The sequence below is a fragment of the Coregonus clupeaformis genome, chromosome 1 (assembly GCF_020615455.1).
Source record: "Coregonus clupeaformis isolate EN_2021a chromosome 1, ASM2061545v1, whole genome shotgun sequence".
NCBI classification, from domain to species: domain Eukaryota; kingdom Metazoa; phylum Chordata; class Actinopteri; order Salmoniformes; family Salmonidae; genus Coregonus; species Coregonus clupeaformis.
In genome coordinates this window covers 44,640,540-44,665,794 of record NC_059192.1, presented here as the reverse complement: position 1 = coordinate 44,665,794, position 25,255 = coordinate 44,640,540, and the positions used below count along the sequence as shown (strand labels likewise).

Genomic DNA, 25,255 nt, shown 5'->3' with positions numbered 1-25,255 from the left:
GGAATGGGAGAAGGTCATGTGGTCTGATGAGACAAAAATAGAGCTTTTTGGTCTAAATTCCACTCGACGTGTTTGGAGGAAGAAGAAGGATGAGTACAACCCCAAGAACACCATCCCAACCGTGAAGCATGGAGGTGGAAACATCATTCTTTAGGGATGCTTTTCTGCAAAGGGGACAGGACGACTGCACCATATTGAGGGGAGGATGGATGGGGCCATGTATCGCAAGATCTTGGCCAACAACCTCCTTCCCTCAGTAAGAGCATTGAAGATGGGTCGTGGCTGGGTCTTCCAGCATGACAACGACCCGAAAACACACAGCCAGGGCAACTAAGGAGTGGCTCCGTAAGAAGCATCTCAAGGACCTGGAGTGGCCTAGCCAATCTCCAGACCTGAACCCAATAGAACATCTTTGGAGGGAGCTGAAAGTCCGTATTGCCCAGCGACAGCCCCGAAACCTGAAGGATCTGGAGAAGGTCTGTATGGAGGAGTGGGCCAAAATCCCTGCTGCAGTGTGTGCAAACCTGGTCAAGACCTACAGGAAACGTATGATCACTGTAATTGCAAACAAAGGTTTCTGTACCAAATATTAAGTTCTGCTTTTTTGATGTATCAAATACTTATGTCATGCAATAAAATGCAAATTAATTACTTAAAAATCATACAATGTGATTTTCTGGATTTTTGTTTTAGATTCCGTCTCTCACAGTTGAAGTGTACCTATGATAAAAATTACAGACCTCTACATGCTTTGTAAGTAGGAAAACCTGCAAAATCGGCAGTGTATCAAATACTTGTTCTCCCCACTGTACGTGATCAAGCAAAATAATAGGCCTACACTTGATTTAGGCTACTTTGTTGCATTCTGAATGTTTCTGATCAGTGATGGATGAGCAAACAGATAGATGAGCTATACCACCTCCACTTATTTGCCCAGCCAGAGAATTAACCAAATATACAGACGGAGATTCAGTGAATCAAAATCACATTGATTGATTAAGACAAGTCACAGGCAAAATAATCCACTTGTTAAGCTATGTAACATGCTGGCAAAATGTTCTGATCGATACTAATAAATGACCAACTAGGCAACGTGATCATGAGCAGCACTCACCTCAATTTAGCTAACATTTCTACAGCCTAATTGTAGCCTAACCAATATGCAAACGGGGATTCAGTGAAAATAAAAATCGACTTTGATAGATTTATCAAGACCCCACGCTTGCCTCAAAGCAGTGCAAAATGGTGCTGAAATAGTTGACCACACACGGGTATGCTATTGCTTCAATCAAATGTATTATAACAATTGGATGACTTTGGGGGTTTCAGTAAGCAACAAGTTGATGCCCTCAATTGCATTAGCCTACATTATTCCAATATTTGTCATTCAGTGATACAGTATTTGTTCCCACAGTAATTCTTTATGGATCCATCTAGTTGAGGTTAAGAAAATAGTATATGTGGTGGGCTATGCAAAGAGATTGGTGAAGTGACATGCCTCGCAGAGTTTAGAACTGCCAGGACGATAGTAGTAACTATTAAGAGCGTAGTGCATGCCAATGCCGCCTCTGCATTATGGCTACAATTCACACTAAGTCGTAGGCAGAAGTTTACCGCAATCATGCCTACGTCAGTTGGCGGAAATAAAAGTATAGGCTTTGTTGTCGGCAATACCTTTCATATATAAAAGAAAAGTCTGAAAAAAAGTTGACGGGACGCTAAAGTTGCCGGAAAACGCGTCTTGTTTGAAAGGTGTATTTTCCGTTTTGGGTTGAGCTGGCACATTGCTTCTTGCAGACAATCATATCCACCATCTTGGCTGTCTTCCCTGGAGTTGCCATATATTTTGACTTGGTGACAGTTATGGTGTATGGGGAGGATGCAACCAAACATGACAAGAGCATAAGGCAGGTGTTCACTGCAATGAACCAACACAACCTGACACTAATTGACAACTGACAAGAAATGCCATCAACTTATTGGGTCTTCACATGGCATAGGAATTGCACTTCTCCAATGTCAATGCCATCCTGAATCTCCCAGAACTGTTCTTGATAGGCCCACTCCACCATCAGTCCTTCCCTCAGGCAGTTACTAGAGACAGAGACACCATGGAACTGGACTGCTACTTCACGGCAACAGCGTCTGAAATTGCTGGCGTCCATTGTCCTCATATGTACCTGTTTTGCTACCAACCATGGCTGGCCAGCCCATGTGACACCTGAACTGGACTCACATGTGAAGAATGATCTTTCATGCTGGAGTGACTCATGCATTGGTCTGGGAAACTGCAGTAATCCCAATATCCCTATAAGGACTTTTGCCATTAATGGCAAACGAGGCACCTTAGGATGGTATAACTTGTGATCGTTTATTTGGTGGCTGGGGATTGACTGTGATAGTGGTCTTTGTGCACCGTGCTTGATCAGCTCCACCTCCTCTGCAAGCCTTTTACTGCCCATCAAAGCCCAGAGATCATCTTCAAATGTACAGTATATGTGTGTGGGACTGTGCTATGTCCCTCACAACCAACACTTCTTAGTCATATTGTATACTACACTCTAACTAACCTCTAAGTAACCTGAGGTCACCCTCACTGGTTCTGTCACTCTCCACATATCCTGCTGGGTGTGTGCCCCAGTCTGTAATCAATGCCAACCACCCACAGTTAATATCAGCCAAATTATCATCCTACTTGACTTCCAAAGGAATATAAAGAAATATGTAGGATGTAACCTGCAGGACTTTTTGCCACATTCAACATAAAAAAACTCGACCCACAGGGCAATTAGTCGTTGGAAAGATCTAAAGGCAAGTCTGTTTGTGACAGCCCTTTCACAGACTTTCCTTCACAACCAGACAACTAACCATTCCACTACTGGAAGTATCCCCAGCATCATTCAGGCTGGGATAACATTCCAGTTAGTCAATGGGTCTCTTTGGTATGCAAGCTGCATCTGCTGACTGCCTATAGCGAACTGTCCAAATGGAAACTGATCACCCGCCAGTCATACAGGAAGGATACTGGCCTTGTTGCTGCAGCTTGCACAGAATAACCAGTTAACTGTGCAAGCTGGTCAGGCCCCAAAACTACAACCACCACTCGCTACTTTGTCTCCTCAACCTTTAAGGACACACTCATGTCCTGGTCACCTCAAAGACTTTGAATCAACCTTGCACACTTAGTTATATTGGGGAAAAGAGGGCTGTACATATACACTACTAGCCCTGGCATCTAGGGATCCTCGTACCATCACACACACACACACACACACACACATACACACACACACTAGCAAGCTCTGCACTAGCAAGCACACAGACACAAATATGGGATTGCCCTGACTTTTCGTCGTGCCATTACACACAGTGGGTCAACTACTTCATCAACACATACACATACTGTACACACCAGGAAAGCATACACACACACAAACATATACACACACAGTCTCGCCCTGGCAGTGCCTGATAGGCACAGGCGTTTTGCCGCGCTGATCCTTTGGCTCTGAGTGTTGATTCAACAGTATCAGCATAACAGCAGATCAACAGTCCATTGCCCCATGCTGTTTTTCTGTGGTACCACTTAGTCAGCTACAGGTTACACAGTAGCTCCAGTTCTGCACTGCTTCATGTCCAACTACCAATACATGGCTCTGTAAATTATCAACAAATTAAATGACACTTTAAAACACATGAAAATTGAAATATCAAGAGATGAGTGGTGTTAGCCCAGTAGATGAGCATGTTAACTGCGTACTTTAGTACAGAGGCACGTATGTGTTATTTATGTTAATAGTATGCATTATGCATTATTACTATTTATGTATGCATTAGAGCACATATTCCTCCATGGAATGCGTTTAACATGAGTTTCTGCGGGTTTTCACTCCTCCCTTGTACTTGATTGATGAAATAAGGTCACTAATTAGTAAAGAACTCCCCTCACCTGGTTGTCAAGGTCTTAATTGAAAGGGGAAAAAAACTAAAACCTGCAGACACTAGGCCCTCTATCGAAGGAGTTTGACACCCCTGCATTAGAGAATGCATACATAAAATCAAAGTCAGGTGACGTCTCACTAAATCGCCAATGATCGTTTCCCAGATCATACATTAAAATAAACATTGTGTTATTGGCTTAGTTAAACCATCTCCAGAGAGATGGAATGGTGCCGTGCCTTCTCTATCACACTATCTCTGTCAGATCCATTATATAGCATTTACATTTACATTACATTTTAGTCATTTAGCAGACGCTCTTATCCAGAGCGACTTACAGGAGCAATTAGGGTTAAGTGCCTTGCTCAAGGGCACATTTACGTCATTTAGCAGACGCTCTTTTCCAGAGCGACTCACCAATTGGTGCGTTCACCCTATAGCCAGTGGGATAACCACTTTACAATTTTGGGGGGGGGGGTAGAAGGATTACTTTATCCTATCCCAGGTATTCCTTAAAGAGGTGGGGTTTCAAATGTCTCCGGAAGGTGGTGAGTGACTCTGCTGTCCTGGCGTCGTGAGGGAGCTTGTTCCACCATTGGGGTGCCAGAGCAGCGAACAGTTTTGACTGGGTAGAGATTTAGAATAGAGATGTAATATAGCTAGAGATGTTGGAGTTGGAACTGAATGTATCAGCATCCATAAATGGGAGCGCTTTATGACCCATGTACTGAATGGCCCGTCACACTGTAAGCACTGCTAGGTCTCCCCATTGATCTGAATGGAACTGAAGGCCGCTTAGCCGGCTTCTTGGAGCATGTCCAAGGAAATGTTTTTATGCGCCCAATCAAACATGTTCCCTGTGTTCGGAGGAATTCCCAAGGTACCACAGCGAGGCAGTTCACTACGATAATCACAGATCAGTATGTAGATGCGTGGCAGCGCTAGGTACAGCGCTAGCGTTTTCTAAGATTGAAACTGAAGACAGCTGTTAAACCCTTTACTAGCCTTTTTATATAGCCAACAACCACAAAACTCAGAATGTATCTGGTAGTAAATGATTTGCTTGGCTGTAATTCCTCTATATTCCCCACAGCTTTTGTTCATTCCTACAAGCACATTGCTTTCTCCGGATTGCTGATGTGTATGTGCTTGTGTGTGTATGTGTATTTGTGGATATTGTATGTGTATTTCTGTGTGGTAACATTATCAATACTTTATAACTGACATGATTTCAGTCATGGGGAATCATTCATCCCTTTCCCATCCCCCACCAATATCTCCTTCCCTCTGGATGAATGACTCCCCCCCCCCTTCCGCTTCTCTTCTCCTCTCCTCTTCCCTGGTGTCTGCCTTTCCTCTTCAGATGGGCCTCTGGAGCTGCCCCTGTTCCAGCTGATCCCGTCCCAGAGACAGGTGGTGTTCCGTGGGGACCGGCTGCCTCTGCAGTGCACCGTTTCATACCTGGACCCCTCGGTCAAGCTGCGCTGGCACCACAATGGCCACGCCATCCACAGCAACGAGGGCAGGGGCGTCTACGTGGAGGAAACCCTGGTCCACGACTGCTGCCTGCTAACCAGGTAAGGGATATCGGGGACGTGAGGGGAGAGCTAATCGCTCTCGCTCGCTGACACACACACACACTCATGCGGTACAGTTGTGCAGTACACACACACAAACACTCACCCACATCACTGCATCTCGCTTATCATGCTCACGTACCCTGACACACAACCACACACATCTGTATGCAAACATACACAACACAAACATTCCCATCCCCTTTCTTTCCCTTATTGTAGCTGTGATTTACCTTGTGTTATCGTCCACCCTTGATAGGGATCTGAAAGGACCGGGACAGAATTGGGTTGGCAGTGTGCCACCACCTCTGAGAGCCAATCTGTGCCCCTCTCAGGAGGTTTTCGAAGCGCTCTGGGAACGTTGTCAGAGCATTCGGTGATCACACACTGACAGGAACGGATGCTGAATCATAATTACAGTGATAATGCAGGCAGCAGCGCTGCTTTTCTCACATTTCAGGGGCCCGTCACCACACATCCTCTTCCTCTCTTTGTTTCCTCTTCAGGCTACTGTTTCTGTTAGCTTGGCGGAAGACCTGGATTTAAATACTATTTGAAATAATTTAAAACACTTTATATGTGCTCAATTGAGCTTGCCTGGCTTATTGGACCAATCAAATCATCCCAAACCTGTAAACCCCACCCATCTGGCCCTCTAGGCATGCTAAAGCAAACACTCAAAGTATTGGAAAGATTTTCAAATAGTATTTGAACCCAGGTCTGCTTGGCTTGGCGGCAAGCAGGCTCATATGGAAGAGCACATTGCTGTTGATTAGTTTAACTGCTGCTACGCTCCGAGCCAGGGGCTCTAACATAAATATTGATGGAGTGTTGACAGAAATATTATTCCCTGTGTCAACAGGGCCGGAACGCTCATTGTCACGGTTTACATAGCACCAGGAATGCCAGCTCCTTTCCCAGTGCTGGGAAGGATACCGTCCCGGAATACCGTCGCTCCCACTGCTCCTGATTTGACCAACATTCCCACTTGATGTTGAAGTGTACTATTATGTTGTATTCTCTATAGCTTTGTGGCTGAGTTTATTGTCTCTAAGTATGAGGATGAGTGAAAATATATATTGGGTGGATATCTCGATAGGCTAACGGCATTCAGTGTTACCCTTCCTCCTTGCATTTCATTTGTATTGACAGATTGTTCTGTTGCGGACTGCCGAAATGGAATGACCTAAGCATTGCCTCTCCAATGAGGTCTGTAGTTCACACCTGGCCACTCATTACGAACTGGCTAATGGCTGTGGATCACTCGTAGCTAATAGCAACTAACAGCTGTAGTGTTAAGTTGTGAATTGTGTGTACACACAAAAGCCCATCAAGCTGCTCTGGTGAATGTATCACTTGTATGTGTGAATGGACTGAAGAGTGATTAACACATGCCTGTGTACTCTACAGCATACAGAGCAGAGCGTATCGGCCCGGTAGAGAGTCATCCCAGTGTCCGTTGTTAGGTGGTATTCTGTTCTAATGGCACGTCCATATGCAATCTAACTCCATTAAGTGGCTCAGGGGTGATTTGTGATGTTCATCAGTGTTAGTCGAGCCCTCTGACCCCTCACAGCAACACACACACATCAGGAACACACTCTAGCAACATGCACACACACACGCATGCACACACACACACACACACACACTCCCAACTCTCCTTTTCCACTACTGCGTCCCAGAGCGGAATGTGATGGATTTAGCCTCATTCTCATTCTGATTAGGCCTCGCAATTAGCTGGCGCTTTCCCTTGTATACACAAATTATGCAATTTTCTCCCTCCAAGTGGAACCTATATGGTCATGTTGCTCTTGGCAGCCACAGGCTAAGTCAAGCTTTTCCAGCAGTGAGAAAAAAGGCAAGCTGGAACTGAGGAACTGCCTTGGTTTCCACTGCAGACCGTTGAGTGTATAAAACATCCCATCCAACAAAAACAGTCTGAGCTCCTATATCATCAACAAGTGTGTTGACAGACAAGTAGGGAATTAGAGAGAGAGGGGACTTTCTGGCCCTGGTGCTCTCATTAAATAAAGTATCAGGGATAAGTATTGCTCTGTCCTGCCCGCCATGCCAGCAGCTAAGCCTGTGTCAATGCCAGTTTAATGATGAGGCCATATTTTCAGTTGCTATGCTCTCTCTGTTGATGGAGTTCACCTTGAAATAACGTCCTCTGAGCAGGTGTGTGTGTGTGTGTGTGTGTGTGTGTGTGTGTGTGTGTGTGTGTGTGTGTGTGTGCGTGAGAGTCAGGCCCTGTATGATGGACCATTGGAGAGGAAAAGTCTAAAAATACAGGATTTATTATGTAGCTTAAACCCCCCCCCCATGTGTTAATTGATCAGACACGCTGAAGTCATATTGAATTAGGATTTTATGACCCATATTAAGGTGTTCCCAAATTGTTTTTGTAGCTTTTCTCTCACCTCAATTGAGTGTTGGCACAAACCAAAGTTGCCCATTCTTCAGAGGGTGCCATGTTATACAATGTGCCCGTGTAAACATTCAGGATATGTTACGTAGTCTTGCTGTCACTGAGGACATTTGGGGTGTGACGCTCACAGGCACAGGATGATAAGATCTTCCATTTCCCTATTTCATTCAGAATTTTGACCAAAAATAATGGTCCCTGAATACTAATGCTGGTGCTGGGTGTGGGTGTGTGTGGCTGGCCCAGGCTGCTGCAGACTGAGTAATGTTGCCAGGCTAAACTCCCAGTAACTGATGCTAGCGGAGGACATGGGACCAGCGTGTGAATCATGCCCCATTAATCAAACACTTGAAAGCCTACAGCTAGCTGCCGCTTCTGAGGTATCTTTCTTAATCCCCTCCATTTTTAATCACCCTAATATGCCACTGAACCGAGAGGAAAATCTCTACCTCGTTCTCTCTCTCTCTCTCTCTCTCTCTCTCTCTCTCTCTCTCTCTCTCTCTCTCTCTCTCTCTCTCTCTCTCTCTCTCTCTCTCAGAGGGAGTAGTAATTCAGATTGCCAGGGGGATGGTAGGTTAGTTGATGGCATTACAGAGACGATACGATACAAACTGTAGATAGTGGCAAAGTGTAGATAGTGGCATTTTTGCACATAAAAGCCTTGGTAGAGTTACGATGTCAGAAAGTGTTTTATCGATGTACACAATGCAAAGAAATACAAACAACTCCCTTTAAACTAAATGTTCAATCACAAGGTCCTTGAATGAATAGTGTTCTTAATTGGGCCCTATAGCCCATGGTTATGTCATTTATAGCAGGATTCTTTAGCCCGTATTACACATGGCTATGATCTGTAGTGGATGAAGTTAAGCTAACTGTGGTCACAACGCTGGTTGGAGTGGTTTAAGAGCGTGGGAGAACAAATGTCTTTGGAAGAAGCTGCTTCTCTTGTTATGGAGGAGGGATCTTTTATTTATTCCCAAATCACACACTAACGCTTTGAGTCTGACCATTCATACCCAGATTTAGCCTTCTCTGTTAAAGTGTTATCATCACTGCGCAAGAGTACTTCACAGAGGCCTGCAGTGGTGTATGTGTTTGCGTGTACATGCTTGCTAACTATGGTCCCCATACACAAAGTTCTCTTTATTATGTTTTCTATGTTTATTTGTTTGCAAGAATACAGTAGCTGTTCAACTGAATTCATGATAGGAAGCACCCACGCACTTACTTAGAGAAAGAGAAAGTAGGAAACCAACTCTGTGTCATAGAGCCTCTTGTAAAATGCCTGAGAGTTGGAATTTTGGTTTGTTGTTGGGGAGGGGACGCTTTTAAAGTTCACTGTCTTGTAAGCAGGCATTATGTAAACAAATGGTTAAATATCAGCGCAAGAGCGTAAGCGTTCCTAATGAGGCCTTTGAAAAGCGTTGGGTGCAGACAGCTCGACAATAGCGCAGTGTTGGTGTGGATTTAGGTCATTACTTTGTGTTGTGCCCCTGTCCCGCTCAGTGCTGCAGGGCTTTGCTCCGTAGCGTTCCAAGCTCCCTCTCATAGTTATTCAGTTGTGAGCCTTTGAGGACGACCTTCCTAAAATGTTTTCTATCAAACCACCAAACCACCCATAAGCTGACTGCTGGAGCTGGACAAACCCTCTATACACAATCTGTTTATCTGGGTCTGATTTAAGCTCTGTGTAGCAGATATCTGGTTTGTGATCTAGCTTCCACTTTGTTGCTTAAGCGGTGAGTATGCTTTGCTCCGGCAGTAGGGAGAAAAAGTGGAAAAGGGGGAGGAGTGGGGGATAGGGGGGCTAGAGCTAGGAGAGTGGAGAGTGAGAGGAGGGGAAGAGATACTGTATTTCCCATTGTACAGTATGTTTGGTTGGCCTGTTCACCAGTGATATAACTGTCCTCTGCACACTATTCATGTCTCGGTCTCTCACACATCGACAGACAGACAAAGAGACAGAGACACTTTATTTCATTGCCATCATCAAGTCTTTAAGTAATCATCATCATAATATGTTTCAATGCTTCCTTCTCCTCAAGCAAGCTGCTAGCATGGAGGCATCAGAGAGGCGGATATTGGATTAAGCTCAGAGGGTTACTATTTAGGGCCTGACTGGAGAGTTGATACACTACTTTGTGGTTGTGTCCCTTAGAAGGAGCACTGCTGTTTTAGGGAGAGAGAGCTGTGTTCTATTTCTGCCTGTGGTGGTGGAGATGACCGAGGCAGTGGCAGTAGCAGTAGCAGCACTGGGTTGCCCAAACTATCACAGGATTACTCAACATCTCTGGACTGGACTCACACAGAGTGCTCACTTTATCAGGCACTCTGATGTACAGTGTGGTAGAGTGGTTTATTACTGGGCATAGCCAAGGGAGCTAAGCAAGGGAAGAGGAAATAATAATTAATCTAGCTACATGTAGCTACATCTATCTTGACTTATACGGATGTTTTCCTGAGCAGGAAAGGGAAGAGAAGTAGCCTGGGTCACTAGTAGGTTTCAGGATGAAGAAGACGTCTTTATCTGGTTTAATCTGGTTATCTGACCAGATAATAACCAAAATATGACATCTTTCTATGCTGTCTTGGTCATGAAAAAGACGCCTTTACCTGGTTGTAATAGAGACCCATTGGTTGTAATTTGGTTATTTGACATCTTGTCAAACAGAAAAGAACAACATTGTGCAAAAGTTTGCCTGCTTGGTAAAGCATACTGTGTGTCTCAGAGCAAGTTTTAACTCAAATCCCAAACGCCCCTCAGGTTCTTGTCCCTGCTCCAGCCAATGAAATAATGATCAGTGTTCAAAGCTTTTAGCTAACAGCCCTGCGAAATACACAGGAGTTGGGCCTCTCTCTCACAGCTCTCGACTCCCCCTCCATTTTACCACTCCGCACAGGATGTCACCATCTCAGTCAAGCGTTCACAATTTGATTTAGAGCCCTTTGGAATCCCCATCAGAATTGAGTGGTGAGCAAAATGCAGAGATTGAATCATTAGTTGTTTCATTATTCATTTCCTCACAGAGAGTGTCATTGAGGCAAAGTCATTGAGAATAGTTGATTCAGGGAATTAGAACAATGTTCAGCGCTTTACTTTTATTTTCTGTACCATCGTTTGAAGATATGAGTCTTTGAAGGCCGCCAAGCCGTAGATTAGAATCTAGAGGGCTTGTCACACTACTGAGCCAAACTGTTACGGTGACCGCATTACTGCCACACCGGTGGTCACGAATCATGACTGCAGTCAAATTCCACGTGACCGCTTAGTCACAGTAACTACGCTTCTCCAAGCTCTGATGCTGCTGATGGTCATTAGTAGCCTACCAAACTTGCTAACTGCCTGGTAACTCAGCACTCTATTGTCCCTCTAATCACTCTGACATCAATGCAAATGTAATCAAAAATCTAATCAAACACTTCATGGGAGCCCATGAGCTCATGTTGCGCAACATTTCTATAGGCTATGCAATTGCTTGAGAAAACAGAGTTTTGATGGCCTCTATTCAAAAGAGGAGGATCCCATCAGTTTCTATAGGCTAGGCCTACTATATATTTTTCTCAACTTTCCTAATATTAAGCACAGGAAAAGCATCCTCCATTCGCTATTTAAGTGCATAGATGACATGTATTTTTTTCCCCTGCCTCTGTTCCGAGACCGGTGCATGTTACTGGTCCATTCTAAATAAAAATGTATTTCACACATATATTATTTCGTTTATGTAAAGACAAGATTAAATCAAGAATAGTCTGATGGGGGACAATATTAGCCTATCACTTGTGAATTATATATTATCACTTGTGAATTATATATTATCACTTGTGAATGATGCCCAGCTTAAGGCAGGAAACAATGCCTTTTTTGTTGTTGACTTTTTCGAATCATAGTCGCACACCTCATGTAGCCTAGCCCATAGGCCTGTATGTTTTGATAAGGTTTGTATCACAGCTAAAGTGGCCAAATAACTTCTTAAAATTAAGCACATTAATCCGCTTTACAACCGGTGTAGAGCCTAGATGGCATACATAGGCGGCGTGTGAGTTTCAAGTTTGGGGAAGATAATTTTCACCATAAAAATACACCTTTATAATAAAGCATTACATGCATAATCGCATTTGCGGTCACTTTTGAGAATGGTGTTTTCCAGCTAATTGATTGCATTTTGGAACATTCGCGCTTATAGCCTACTGCCGTTTGCACATTGCTGCACTTATAATATGAAAAAATAGCATAATAGCTTAAATGTTGATAAACTAAAAGTACAGATCTGTTGCATCAGCCTCATTGCTTAAAAAAAAAAAATTATGCAAGTGGTTGTATTAATTTGGGATCTATCGCATCCCACAACTGTCCCAGACTATGTTTGGAATATTTATTTCTTGCACAGAAGGACAAGTTGACCAATAGAATAGGTCAACTTTTGTACTGTGGGGGAGAGTAGATTGACATAGGCTAGTGCTTTTGCTGTTTGTTAGGTCTACTCATCTTGTTGGCTGACGAAAAGGAAATGTGGACAGTTCTTCTAAAATCTTCAATATGCACCTCGGAATTCAATAAGAAGGACGTGCGCAGTTGCGTCCCCGATGTGTCTATCTTCACTTGTAACCTACTTCGGAGCTGAGATGCCTGTGACTGGCATTGGCTAATAAGAATTGAGATATCTGAGAGCGCCATGTGAGTGAGAGGTGCTTCAGAGCACGCAGCCGGGAGAAGGGAATTATCATTATTATATTCAGCCCAGGGGCACAACGGCCACTGGCTGCAAAAGGCATGGATTTTTTTTTTTTACGGCCACACAAGGGGGATGCCGCCGGGAAATTTGAGGCATTATCAAGTGCTTGTCAAATTGTGAATGAGAGACTGTGTGTGCAGCCTGCGCAAGAAACAAAGCAGAGCTCATGCCTTTCTTGCAACTTTTTTTCAAATCATCATTAGTCTCATCATGCAGCCTTAGAATGTATAAAAAATCTAAACATATAGCACAACCTTTGTATCACAACTAAAGTTGCATAAATAACTCTAAATTAAGCATATAGGAGGACCTGTTTCTTTGTTAACTGCTCCACAGAGAATAGCCGCATGTGCGCACTCCCTCAGAAATCGTTTGGAGAACATATCCTTTCTATTTTATTCAGCTATGTTCAATTGTATTCTTCATACTATAAAATAAAATAATGCCACCGAATTGTAAGCAAATATTGTCTGCTAAATGAGCTAGTGTAGCCCACAGCCATATGGCATAGCCAGATCAGGGCCGAACATAAGGACAACTCAAGAGTATGCTATTCTGTTCTTCTGAAATAGACTACATTTTTCTTAATATCATGCTTCTTTAGACCTGTCTAAAATAAATAATGGATTTATTGTGATGGTGTAGGCTATATTAAATGGATTTATTAGACTTTTTAAAATATAGATGTTCCAAAAGGTCTGCATCAGTGGCTTGTAGGCTATGCGTGGAAGCCAGGAGATGCTAAATGTGTTTATATTAATTAACGGTCAATTATCATGAGACCGGCAGTTATTTACTTGACAATCACCGGCTAACAAGATTTTATGACCGCTACAGCCCTAAGCCAAACCAAGCCATGCCAAACTGTACTAAGCTGGCCGGGGTACATATCCATCCACCATAGTTACTGGAATCGTGCTGAAAAGGACAATATAAAAAGATGTCCAGGCCAGCACAGTCGGGTTCGGATCAGCACGACAGTGTGAAAAGGATATTTCAAATATTAGTGTCATCATGGGATTCAGATTGATGCTACTGAATAAATTCAAGGAAACACAACAGCAAGAGCTAAGTAAAAAAAGCAATTTGAGAGTATTGGTGGAAAAAGCCACAGGGAACTATAGTTCATGTCGCTGAATAAATATTTCTTGCACATCCTCTGTTCAGAAGCGCTTTCAAGTATTATTCTCCGGCACATCATAGAGCACTCAACAACTGATCATTTTTACTGTGGAAGATTTAAGTGCCTTCTCTTGCCTGTCACTTATAATTTGAATGTCAACTGTCACACACCCATGGCATAGTGTTGTTCCTAAGTCAGATTTGACAAGTCATGTTTTTTTTGGGAAACCGCGGCTGCTATTATTCAGCAACACTGAACGCTGCTTAACAAAAGTGTGGCGCAAAGCAGTCAATGCTCTGAGGAGCCACATGGACATTTTGATTTAATGGCAATTATTATGCATTACTAATAAAAAATACGGTTGGCTTTACGCTGAGAAATATTTCCATGGAGATAGTGGTTATTGCCTAGCAGTTTGTTGGGTTTATTTTCACATGTATCACAAGGCGCATTCTCTCAATTGGTGTATTTAAAAAAAGAGCATAAATCCAATAATTTAAATAATCTGTCTGTTGTCATTGTCATGTATGTATCCTTTATATAACCAGGGACATCCGATTCAATTAGAAATCCTCCTTACAAAGGAGATATGCTCCATTTAAATATCAATCACCAAAGCATGTCACGACCACAGCTATAAGTCATCATAACTATTCTAAGTTTCACAATTGTCTCTTGAACTGAGTAGTTATTGTGCGGTTAGCACAAACACACACACACACACACACAAAAACAAACACACAAAAACAAACACACATAGATCTTTCTTCTTCTCTCCTCCAGTGAAGTCATCCTCTCCAACATCGACCTCAGCCTGTCTGGCAACTGGGAGTGCCAGGTGACCAGTTCCCGTGGCAACAGGTCCAGACAGATGGAGATTGTTGTGTTGGAGACGTCAGCACCCTACTGCTCAGCAGACAGGGTCAGCAGCAACAAGGGAGACTTCAGGTAGGTGCTCTGACCAGACCAGACACAAGGACCTCTTCTGGTCAAGGCTAAATGTCAATGTCTAAGGTCAGCTACAGTGCAGCAAGGTGGCTAAAAACAAGCCTGACCTCATGTGGGCATTCAAGAAGACCAAGTGTTATGAGAAAATGAAATGTGAAAGCCCAATGACTCACTAAACTCCGCTCTGCTCAAGTAGGAAACTCCTGAAGAATATTAGATAACAAAGAAAGTAAACAGTCAAATGAAAAACATTTCCTTGGAATGCAAGTACTGCTTAGCTAGCAATTATCCCCACGAATTAGGAAAGCCCTGTGTTTCATATCAATCAACAAAATGCAAATACATCGGTCCCGAGCTTTATAGCTGTCTATAAAACAGTCCAATTAGTCTCTGACTGGATCTCCACGAGACTTGGGTTCAAATACTTTGAGCATTTGCTTCAGTCTGCCTGGAGTGCCAGATGGGAGGGGTTTTACTATTTTGGGACTATTCGATTGGTTCTATTGTGTCAGGCAAGCACAGATAATAGTATTTGAAATGATTGCAAATGGTATTTGAACCCAGGTCTGCTTTCCATGTCTCCCTCCCTGTCCATCTGGAAGGCTTGAGAAGTTGACTTTTTCTCTCCCTCCTGTCTTGTTTTCGTGAATCCTCCATTGTTGTTGTGTATTTCTCCTGTACTTTACAGCCCACTTCCAGTGCAGCGAGCAGAGAGGCTTTGCTTCTGCCCAGTAGTGACGTAATGTGCTGGAGAATGAGACCCTTTTTTGTTGGTGGGAAATTAGTGCCTTACATTACTAAGTAGCCGGTGCCATGATGACGGGGAGAAAGCCAGACAGATTCCTCACGAACACAACAGATTTTCCTCAGTCTCTCCTCAATTGACTCCCTTTGTTTTCACTTTATGAAAAATTGCCAAAATTACATTGTTGAAATGAAACAAGCTTGTCTTTTTTTAGAGTATTTTCAGGGTATAGACTGCAGTAAGATTAAAATGTAATATGCAGTGCCATTATGATTGTTTACCTGTTATGCAGATCAACAGTATATGATAACTTAGTAATGCGACATAATAACAAAGCAAAGTGTCACATATGATGTCATCGGGAAATCAAGGCTTATGGTGGATCATGGTGACAAGGATATTGATACCATCTCTTGTGACAGGTGGCCAAAGACCCTGGCAGGGATACTGACCTTCCTGCCCTGTGCTCCATCCACATTTGGCTCTGCCCCCCAACCTTCTGGCGCCTCTTCACACCACCCCATTCAGAGGGCGAAGAAGGCCTGGCGACGCTGTGACCGGGCAGGCCAGTGGGCAGAGGACGACTATACCCAGTGCCCGTATGCCAGCGAGGTGACACGTGTACTGCACGAGCTCACCCAGGTAGGACAGCAATTCACTCCACAAATCCCACCTTTAACCCAGGAGAGTCAGGCACTGAACTCTCACCTTACATACACACTATTATCTCAAACATCGATTTCCGGCTTTCTCACTAGCAGAAACAACGCGAGACAAAGGGGTCGAAAACAGAATAATCTACGACCTTCTATTATGTTGTATTTGTGCTTAGCAATTTGTTTTAGTTAAGGTAATATCTTGCTTAATTTATGCCCATATGCACATATAAAATGCATCTAAATCCAAGTGATCTAGCCTCTTCTAATCCAACCACTGTTCTGTCTCCAGATTACCATCAACACCAGTAATGCCCAGCCGTTAGCCCAGCAGCTGGTAGCCTTCACCAGCAGGGCAGGGGACTTCAGCGATGTGATGGATGTCATCTTTGTCACACACCTGGTTGAGAGGCTGACTTGCCTAGTGGACCAGCTCAGAGACGTACGTATTATAGCAGCACTTATCTGCTGTTCACACGCACAGAAGATTGCACACACACCTATGCACGCTCGCGCACAAACACACAAAAAACAAACACACACACAGCACTTAGCCTCATCATCCATCCAGCAGTCCACTAAAACTTTATAATGTGTTTGATTAGACACTCTTAAGTTCAAGGAATGATACAATAAAGAACCCAAGCTGTTTTCTTTGGACGAGCTGTTTATAGTCCAATGAAAGGCACGTATGAATGTCTGTCTCTTTTTGCTCCGGTAGCTGGCTAGTCTACTCCAGCTCCATAAATGCTAGACTATGGGTGCTAATTTCCCTGAGATGTCATCAGTGCAGCAATTTGGTAACATGTCATTTGTGGGGAAACTATACAGTGCCTTAAATGTATTGAAAATTAAATACAGAAATATCTCATTTACATAAGTATTCACACCCCTGAGTCAATACTTTGTAGAAGCACCTTTGGCAGTGATTGCAGCTGTGAGTCTTTCTGGGTACGTTTCTAAGAGCTTTCCACACCTGAATTTGTCCATTATTCTTTTAATAATTCTTCAAGGTCTGTGAAAAGGGTTGTTGATCATTGCTAGACAACCATTTTCAGGTCTTGCCATAGATTTTCACGTAGATTTAAGTCAAAACTGTAACTCGCCCACTCAGGAACATTCACGGTCTTCTTGGTAAGCAACTCCAGTGTATATTTGGCCTTGTGTTTTAGGTTATTGTCCAGCTGAAAGGTGAATTTATATCCCTGTGTCTGGTGGAAAGCAGACTGAACCAGGTTTTCCTCTAAGATTTTGCTTAGCTCCGTTCAGTTTATTTTTTATCCTGAAGAACTCCCCAGTCCTCACAAGCATACCCATAACATGATGGTACAGAGATGAGGTAGTCATTCAAAAATCATATTAAAGACTATTATTGCACACAGAGTGAGTCCATGCAACTTACAGTGCATTCGGAAAGTATTCAGACCCCTTGATTTTTTTCCACATTTTGTTACGTTACAGCCTTATTCTAAAATGGATTCAATTGTATTTTTACTTATCAATCTACACAGAATTCCCCATAATGATAAAGCAAAATCTGGTTTTTAGACATTATTGAAAATGTATATAAAAATAAAATAAAACAAATATCACATTTATATAAATATTCAGACCCTTTACTCAGTACTTTGTTGAAGCACCTTTGGCAGCGATTGCAGCCTCGAGTCTTCTTGGGTATGACGCTACAAGCTTGGCACACCTGTATTTGGGGAGTTTCTCACATTCTTCTCTGCAGATCCTCTCAAGCTCTGCAGGTTGGATGGGGAGTGTCACTGCACAGCTATTTTCAGGTCTCTCCAGAGATGTTAGATCGGGTTCAAGTCCAGGCTCTCACTGGGCAACTCAAGGATATTCAGGAACTTGTCCTGAAGCCACACCTGCGTTGTGTTGGCTGTGAGCTTAGGGTTGTTGTCCTGTTGGAAGGTGAACCTTCACGCCTGAGCACTCTGGAGCAGGTTTTCATCAAGGATCTCTCTGTACTTTGCTCTGTTCATCTTTGCCTCGATCCTGACTAGTCTCCCAGTCCCTGCCACTGAAAACATCCCCACAGCATTATGCTGCCACCACCATGCTTCACCGTAGGGATGGTACCAGGTTTCCTCCAGAAGTGACGCTTGGCATTCAGGCCAAGGAGTTCAATCTTGTTTTCAACAGACCAGAGAATCTTGTTTCTCATGGTCTGAGAGTCTTTAGGTGCCTTTTGGCAAATTCCAAGCAGGCTGTCATGTGCCTTTTACTGAGGAGTGGCTTCTGTCTGTCCACTCTACCTTAAAGGCCTGATTGGTGGATAACTGCAGAGATGGTTGTCCTTCTGAAAGATTCTCCCATCTCCACAGAGGACTGGAGCTCTGTCAGAGAGACCATTGGGTCCTTGACCAGCTCCCTGACCAAGGCCCTTCTCCCCCGATTGCTCAGTTTGGCCTGGCGGCCAGCCCTAGGAAGAGTCTTGGTGGTTCTAAACTTCTTCCATTTAAGAATGATGGAGGCCACTGTGTTCTTGGGGACCTTCAATGCTGCAGACATTTTTTGGTACCCTTCTCCAGATCTATGCCTTGATACAATCCTGTCTCAGAACTCTACGGACAATTCCTTCGACCTCATGCCTTGGTTTTGCTCTGACGTGTACTGTCAACTGTGGCCCCTTATATAGACAGGTTTGTGCCTTTTCTAAATCATGTCCAATCAATACCACAGGTGGACTCCTATCAAATTGTAGAAGCTCAATTTCGAGTCTCATAGCAAAGGGTCTGAATACTTATGTAAATAAGGTATTTCTGTTTTTGCAAAAATGTGAAAAAAACTGTTTTCGCTTTGTCATTATGGGGTATTGTGTGTAGATTGATCAGGATTTTTATTTATTTAATCAATTTTAGAATAAGGCTGTAACGTAACAAAATGTGAACGCACTGTATATACAAAAGTATGTGGACACCGCTCTAAATGAGTTCATTCGGTTATTTCAGCCACACCCGTTGCTGACAGGTGTATACAATCGAGAACACAGCCATGCAATCTCCATAGTCAAACATTGGCAGTAGAATGGCCTTACTGAAGAGCTCAGTGACTTTTTACATGGCACTGTCATAGGATGCCACCTTTCCAACAAGTCAGTTCGTCAAATTTCAGCCCTGCTGCCCCGGTCAAGTGCTGTTTTTGTGAAGTGGAAACGTCTAGGAGCAACAACGGCTCAGCCGCGAAGTGGTAGGCCACACAAGCTCACAGAACAGGACCGGCAAGTGCTGAAGCGCGTAGCGCGTAAAAATCGTCTGTCATCTTTTGCAACACTCACTACCGAGTTCCAAACTGCCTCTGGAAGCAACGTCAGCAGAAGACCTGTTCACCGGGAGCTTCATGAAATGGGTTTCCATGGCCGAGCAGCCGCACACAAGCCTAAGATCACCATGCGTAATGCCAAGCATCGGCTGGAGTGGTGTAAAGCTCGCCACCATTGGACTCTGGAGCAGTCTAAACACGTTTTCTGGAGTGATGAATCACGTTTCACCATCTGGCAGTCCGACGGACAAATCTGGGTTTGGCGGATGCCAGGAGAATACCACATGCCCCAATGCATACTGCCAACTGTAAAGTTTGGTGGAGGAGGAATAATGGTCTGGGGCTGTTTTTCATGGTTCAGGCTAGGCCCTTTAGTTCCACTGAAGGGAAATCTTAACGCTACAGCAAGGTTCTTAAATTCCGGTCCTGGAGGGCCTAAACACCTCTGTTTTTCATCCTCTCCTTCTAATCAGGGGCTAATTCAGACCTGGGACACCAGGTGAGTGCAATTAACTACCAGGTAGAAATAAAAAACAGAAGTGTTTCGGCCCTCCAGGACCGGAATTGAAGAACCCTGCGCTACAGCATACAATTACATTCTAGACGATTCTAACAACTTTTCTGGCAACAGTTTGGGGAAGGCCATTTCTTGTTTCAGCATGACAATGCCCCCGTGCAGAAAGTGAGGTCCATACAGAAATGGTTTGTTGAGATCGGTGTGGAAGAACTTGACTGGCCTGCACAGAGCCCTGACCTCAACCCCATCGAACACCTTTGGGATGAATTGGAACGCTGACTGCGAGCCAGGCCTAATCGCCCCCATCATCAGTGCCCGACCTCACTAATGCTCTTGTGGCTGAATGGAAGCATGTCTCCGCAGCAATGTTCCAACAGCAGTTGTTATAGCAGCAATGGGGTTACCAACTCCATATTAATGCCCATGGAATGAGATGTTCGACAGCAGGTGTCCACATACTCTTGGTCATGTAGTGTATTAAGTGGTATTGTGTGTAGGCCAGTGATTTAAAAAATCTAAATTGAATCCATTTTAAAATCAGGCTGTAACACAACAAAATGTGGAAAAAGTTTAGGGGTATGAATGCTTTCTGAAGGCACTGTACATATTGTTAGCTGCTATTCCTGATCTGACATTATTTAAGCCTGTGAGTGCTTTGAAAACAGTGATTTGCCTAATTCTGAGGAGTGATTTGCAAGAATAGACTTCAGGCTTTCTGTATGAAACTGTTCTGTCGACAGCTTAAATGGAAGCAGCAGGGTCACAGAACTCGATTTGTACGTAACTGTACATTACGTTTCATGTACTCACAGTTCAGGAATAAAGGCGTCTTATCCTGCCACCGTCCAGCCTATACTATATATAATATACCTTCAATATATTCTAAAAAGCTGTGCATTTTTTAATTGTCCTTTTTTTCTTGCTTATGACAATAATGCACCTGAGGTATGGTGATGAAGAGATCATTCAGCTATCCCCCTAACAAATTCAAAATGGCTTTCCTCTATACGATTGAAGACAACTACAGGGTCTGTGAGAAGATCATTATTTGGAGCTCTCATCTCCGAGCCACTTGCCATAGGTAAACACGGGGTCATACTAGAAAACCTACCAATACTTGGATCCCCAGATACACAATGATTAATGCCAACCCAGTCTCTCCACAAAACAGTTAGATTAAATAACTCTGACGTTAATTTAAATAGTTCAACTGTCATCACAATGAAGTGATTATGCCCCATTGGAGCCGCTAATCTAAATGAAATCTTTATACAATTAATAAAGTCACCATCACCACCCTCAGCATTCCGTTTTGGTATAATAAATGGCTTTTCTTTAGTGGATGTGGTAGATGACAGATCTACTTTCTCTCTACCTGAATCCTGTAGCTAGGGGACTGTATCTCTGACATAGCCAGTAACATGATGTTGGTGGAGGAACACATCCTGTGGATGGCTCAGAACGAGGCCAGGGCGTGTACTCGCATCGTCCAGTGTGTGGAGCGAATCGCTGACCTGGCTCTCACCATAGACACGCAGGTCATATCAAAGGTAGGTAGACAAACATCAAATGCACTTAAATGTCTATAAATACAATTTTAACACTTTAACCTCTTAAAGGATACAGGTGTTGGATCTTAATTTTGACCAGTATTGTCGCAGCAAAATAATCCTGCAGCAATAGGATTTTAACGTTTAGTCCATTCACACTTTTCCGTGGATGTAATGTTGCTTGATTGTGGTAAGACTCTTAGCTGGCCAAAATTAGGCTTCATGAAAAGTGCAATACTGTTAATGTAGCCATGTGTTAGTGCGGGTGTTCAGTGAATTTATGTAATTCCTTCAACCCCAGGAAAATTCTCAGCAACAACAGAGTGATCAAAGTAAGATCCAATATCTGTACCTTATAAAGTGTTACCAAGATTGGTTTCAGAATCAAAGCTAGTTCATCAACCTTTTAGTCTCACAGCTCAGCATGACAGCAATTCTGTTTTGTTTCGTCAACATCTTTTTATTGATTCAACACAGAATAACACTGACACATTCAACAATTTCAATGATCAGCTATTTCTGTTCAGACCCGGAGGATAAACTCACTCCACCCTCCTTATCACTCTGTTTCCATCCAGGTGTCCCCTAACATAGCCCTGGAGGCCTTTCTGATCAGGCCGTCTAACTTCCAGGGTCTTTCGTGTACGGCAGTACAGAGAGCCCCCCTTCCACCCCTCTCTGGTCAGAGGGCCGATGGGGACCAAGATGCCATCGGGGACCTGCTGCTCAACTTCAAATGTCACCCGGTCAACGGCAGCGGCTCCCCCGCCAGCCAACTCCGCAAGGTACAGTACATAGAAATAGAATGGCTTGATAATAAAGCACACACTGAATGATGAAATTCCTGCTTTTACTCCCTGGTTAATGGGTATAACATACACATATTGCCGCTGGACCCCCCATTACAGACTGTTGACTTGAATGCGGATGTCTGTTCTAGGAATTATACTGTACTTCTATGATACAGTAAGAGTTAATCACAGATTGGACGTTTTTATTTCTGTCCTAAAGTTTCTCTGTCTATATTTCTGTACATAATGCAGCTTATTATGGTAAATAATGAAATGTACCCACTGCTCGTTTTGTAAGAATAACAGGGCAGGGCTCCTGTCTGGCACAGTTGATGGTGTCTATTACTCTCCATAAGTTGACATCCTGTTTTGGTGCCGTGTCATGGTGTAAATCAGCCGTGATAGGCTGCGCTGTAAAGGGGGAGGAGTGGGGATTGGTGGGTTAGTTTTGAAGTCCGAGTATGCAGGCCACTCACCTGTGATGGATACTGTGGCCTTGTATCCGTGTCACACTAAATCACTGTTATCCTGTCATAACGCCTGCTGGCTCATCCCAAATGACAGATGCCACTTCAGCAGACACCTTACGGTCTACAGATGCAGACAGGGAAAAACACTCCTCTGGCATTGAAGGGGCATTGTTTTGCAATATTTCAGTATTTAGTTATACCCTTCAGCTACTGTGTGTGTGTGTGTGTGTGTGTGTGTGCGCGTGCGGATGTGTGGGTGAGTGTGTGTCTGCGTGTTTGCTTGCGTGCCTGCGTGTTTCTGCGTGTTTCTTAACTGTGTCCTCTTCTGATTAGATTAGACTGTCTAGTATGTTCAGCTATTATTTAGCTTGGTCGGAGGGCCCAGTGCAGCTATGCAGTATTTTGAGATAAAATAGCCATGGGGGAGAAAGCAACACAGTCCTTTAATGACTAAGCTGTCCCTTTGTGATGATCAATGACAGAGGTTGAGAGTATGACTAGGCTTATAGAAGTGAACCAATTCCAAACCAAACCTGTGTGGCTTGATAGACAGGGAGTGATTGTCATTGATTGTGAGGGGCGCTCAGAGCAGCAGTGAGGCTACTTAGGGTTGGGATGGGGATGCTGCCAGCCAGCCCTCTCTCTCTCTCTCTCTCTCTCACTCTCAGCCCTATCTCTCTCTCTGTCTCTTGCTCTCAGTCCTCTCTCGCTGCCTCTCTCTCCTAACTAGGCTTTTTAAAACCCTGGCACTGGACTCTTTCTTGCTCTCCTCTGCTCTGGGAGTACAACCCTCCGACGTGGCACTGCATATGCGAAGGCCCCTCCAATTACTGCCGATCTGGCACGGCCTCACAGGCCCTTCCTCACTGCACTGTAACAGCCGCCCTGGCAGCCCCTCACATCCCCTGTTTAGATTGCGCTTTTCCACCCCAGTAATTTCTCATGTAGGCATCGGGTAGGATTGTTTTGTCCATTTACAGGATTAGAATAGGAATCCTGGTGAAATCAGTTTACTGTTATTGGGTTATTGTCTTGTGGAAAACAATGACAGTCAACTCAACCAGCAATAACTGACAATATTTAGCTATTGCTACATGACAATAGCAATTGTTTGTGGCTCTCACCAAATGAGCGATGTCATCCTGATGTAGACAACAGTTATGTTGGGATTCCCCCCTTTGAATTCCAATATGGTGGGTACTGGCACATGTCCCTAGGCAAGGCTTCTCCCATTGGGGGGCAATTCAACTTCTGTTTGTAGTGCCTCCCGGTGGCTGGAGGTGTAGGTGCAGGGGGGTTGCAGGGCTCAGTGGTTCCCTTTGACTGTCCCACTCCTCATTACGCTGACTATGAGGACATCGTGTGTGTTCAGTGTTCATTTAGAGAGCAAATCCATTCAGGGCACACACACACACACACGGTTCTTTCACTCTCACACCCTCAGTAAAACCGACTCAGACCTACAACATCCTTTAGGAGGAGAGGCTGCTTCCACACATATCACTGTTCCCATCTCTCCTTTCCCCAGTATGTTGTCTCATGTTTAGATTAATTGTAGACCACCCCCTCTTTGTGCTGTCGTTAGTTCAGTGTACTCTGATGGTGTTTAACTTTAGGACCGCTAAAGCAGTCATTTTGACTGCTCATTATTGTTTTTGTATTACTCTGCCATTTTTTTACTCATACCGCCCTCCGTCCTTGACTTTTCCTAAATAAGTCTATATATCACACTGCTGTTGTCAGAATCTTTAATATCACAAACAGAACTGGAGTTATAACCAGTTTTAGGAGGGCATGTCATTTTTTAAAATGGTTTTCCCCAGTTGTCCCTCCTTCTCCCAACAGTAGGGCCTGCTCCTCTCCTTCTTCCGACAGTTGAAAGTGCAGTGCCCAGCTGATAATCCCCACGACAATTGCCTCAAAACACATATAACAACAGATTTAATAAATGAAGTAAAGTATGATAAGGAGAATGGGTGAGTTGATGAGCGAGGGGAAGCGAAATAAGTGAAATCACCAATTGTGAATGAAGAACAGGGCGGGCCATTCTATTGTATTGATCCATTCTAATTATAGGCCTAATCTTAAAATGGTATGTACACTATATAACTTCACTTAATCAAAGCAGTCTTATCAGTCTACTCTGGCCTACTTGGAGTAGGCTACACAGCGAGAGCGTGCGTAATTGTACATGCTGAATGGCTTTCAATCTCTGGGAAAATATCCACATCGGGCAGCAGGCGCTAGTGTCGGAGAATGTGGTGATGAGGCTTGTGAAACCTTATATTGGCAAGGGGTGCAATGTCACCATGGACAATTTCTTCACTTCACTGTCATTGGCGAACAAGTTGCTTGCAAAGAAAACAAGTTTGGCCGGCACCATGAACAAAGTGAGACGGGAGCTCCCTCCCTCTGCACAAAATAAGGCACCTGCACAGGCGTTATACTCCACAACGGTGCTAAAGAATGACAAGACAATGGGACACAATCAAGAGAAAACCG

At 43.8% G+C, this 25,255-nt stretch overlaps 1 protein-coding gene across 2 annotated transcripts in view; it reads left to right on the top strand.

Moving 5' to 3' along the window:
- LOC121569205 (adhesion G protein-coupled receptor A3) overlaps positions 1-25,255 on the top strand; it is a 273,801-nt gene that overhangs the window by 70,628 nt on the left and 177,918 nt on the right. For both annotated transcript variants that reach the window (XM_041879972.2, XM_041879981.2), the window contains 6 exons: positions 5,303-5,516; positions 14,587-14,751; positions 15,919-16,138; positions 16,445-16,594; positions 21,331-21,492; positions 22,071-22,277. In XM_041879972.2, the coding sequence (XP_041735906.2) occupies positions 5,303-5,516; positions 14,587-14,751; positions 15,919-16,138; positions 16,445-16,594; positions 21,331-21,492; positions 22,071-22,277 (1,118 nt within the window). The remainder of the gene's footprint in view (positions 1-5,302; positions 5,517-14,586; positions 14,752-15,918; positions 16,139-16,444; positions 16,595-21,330; positions 21,493-22,070; positions 22,278-25,255) is intronic.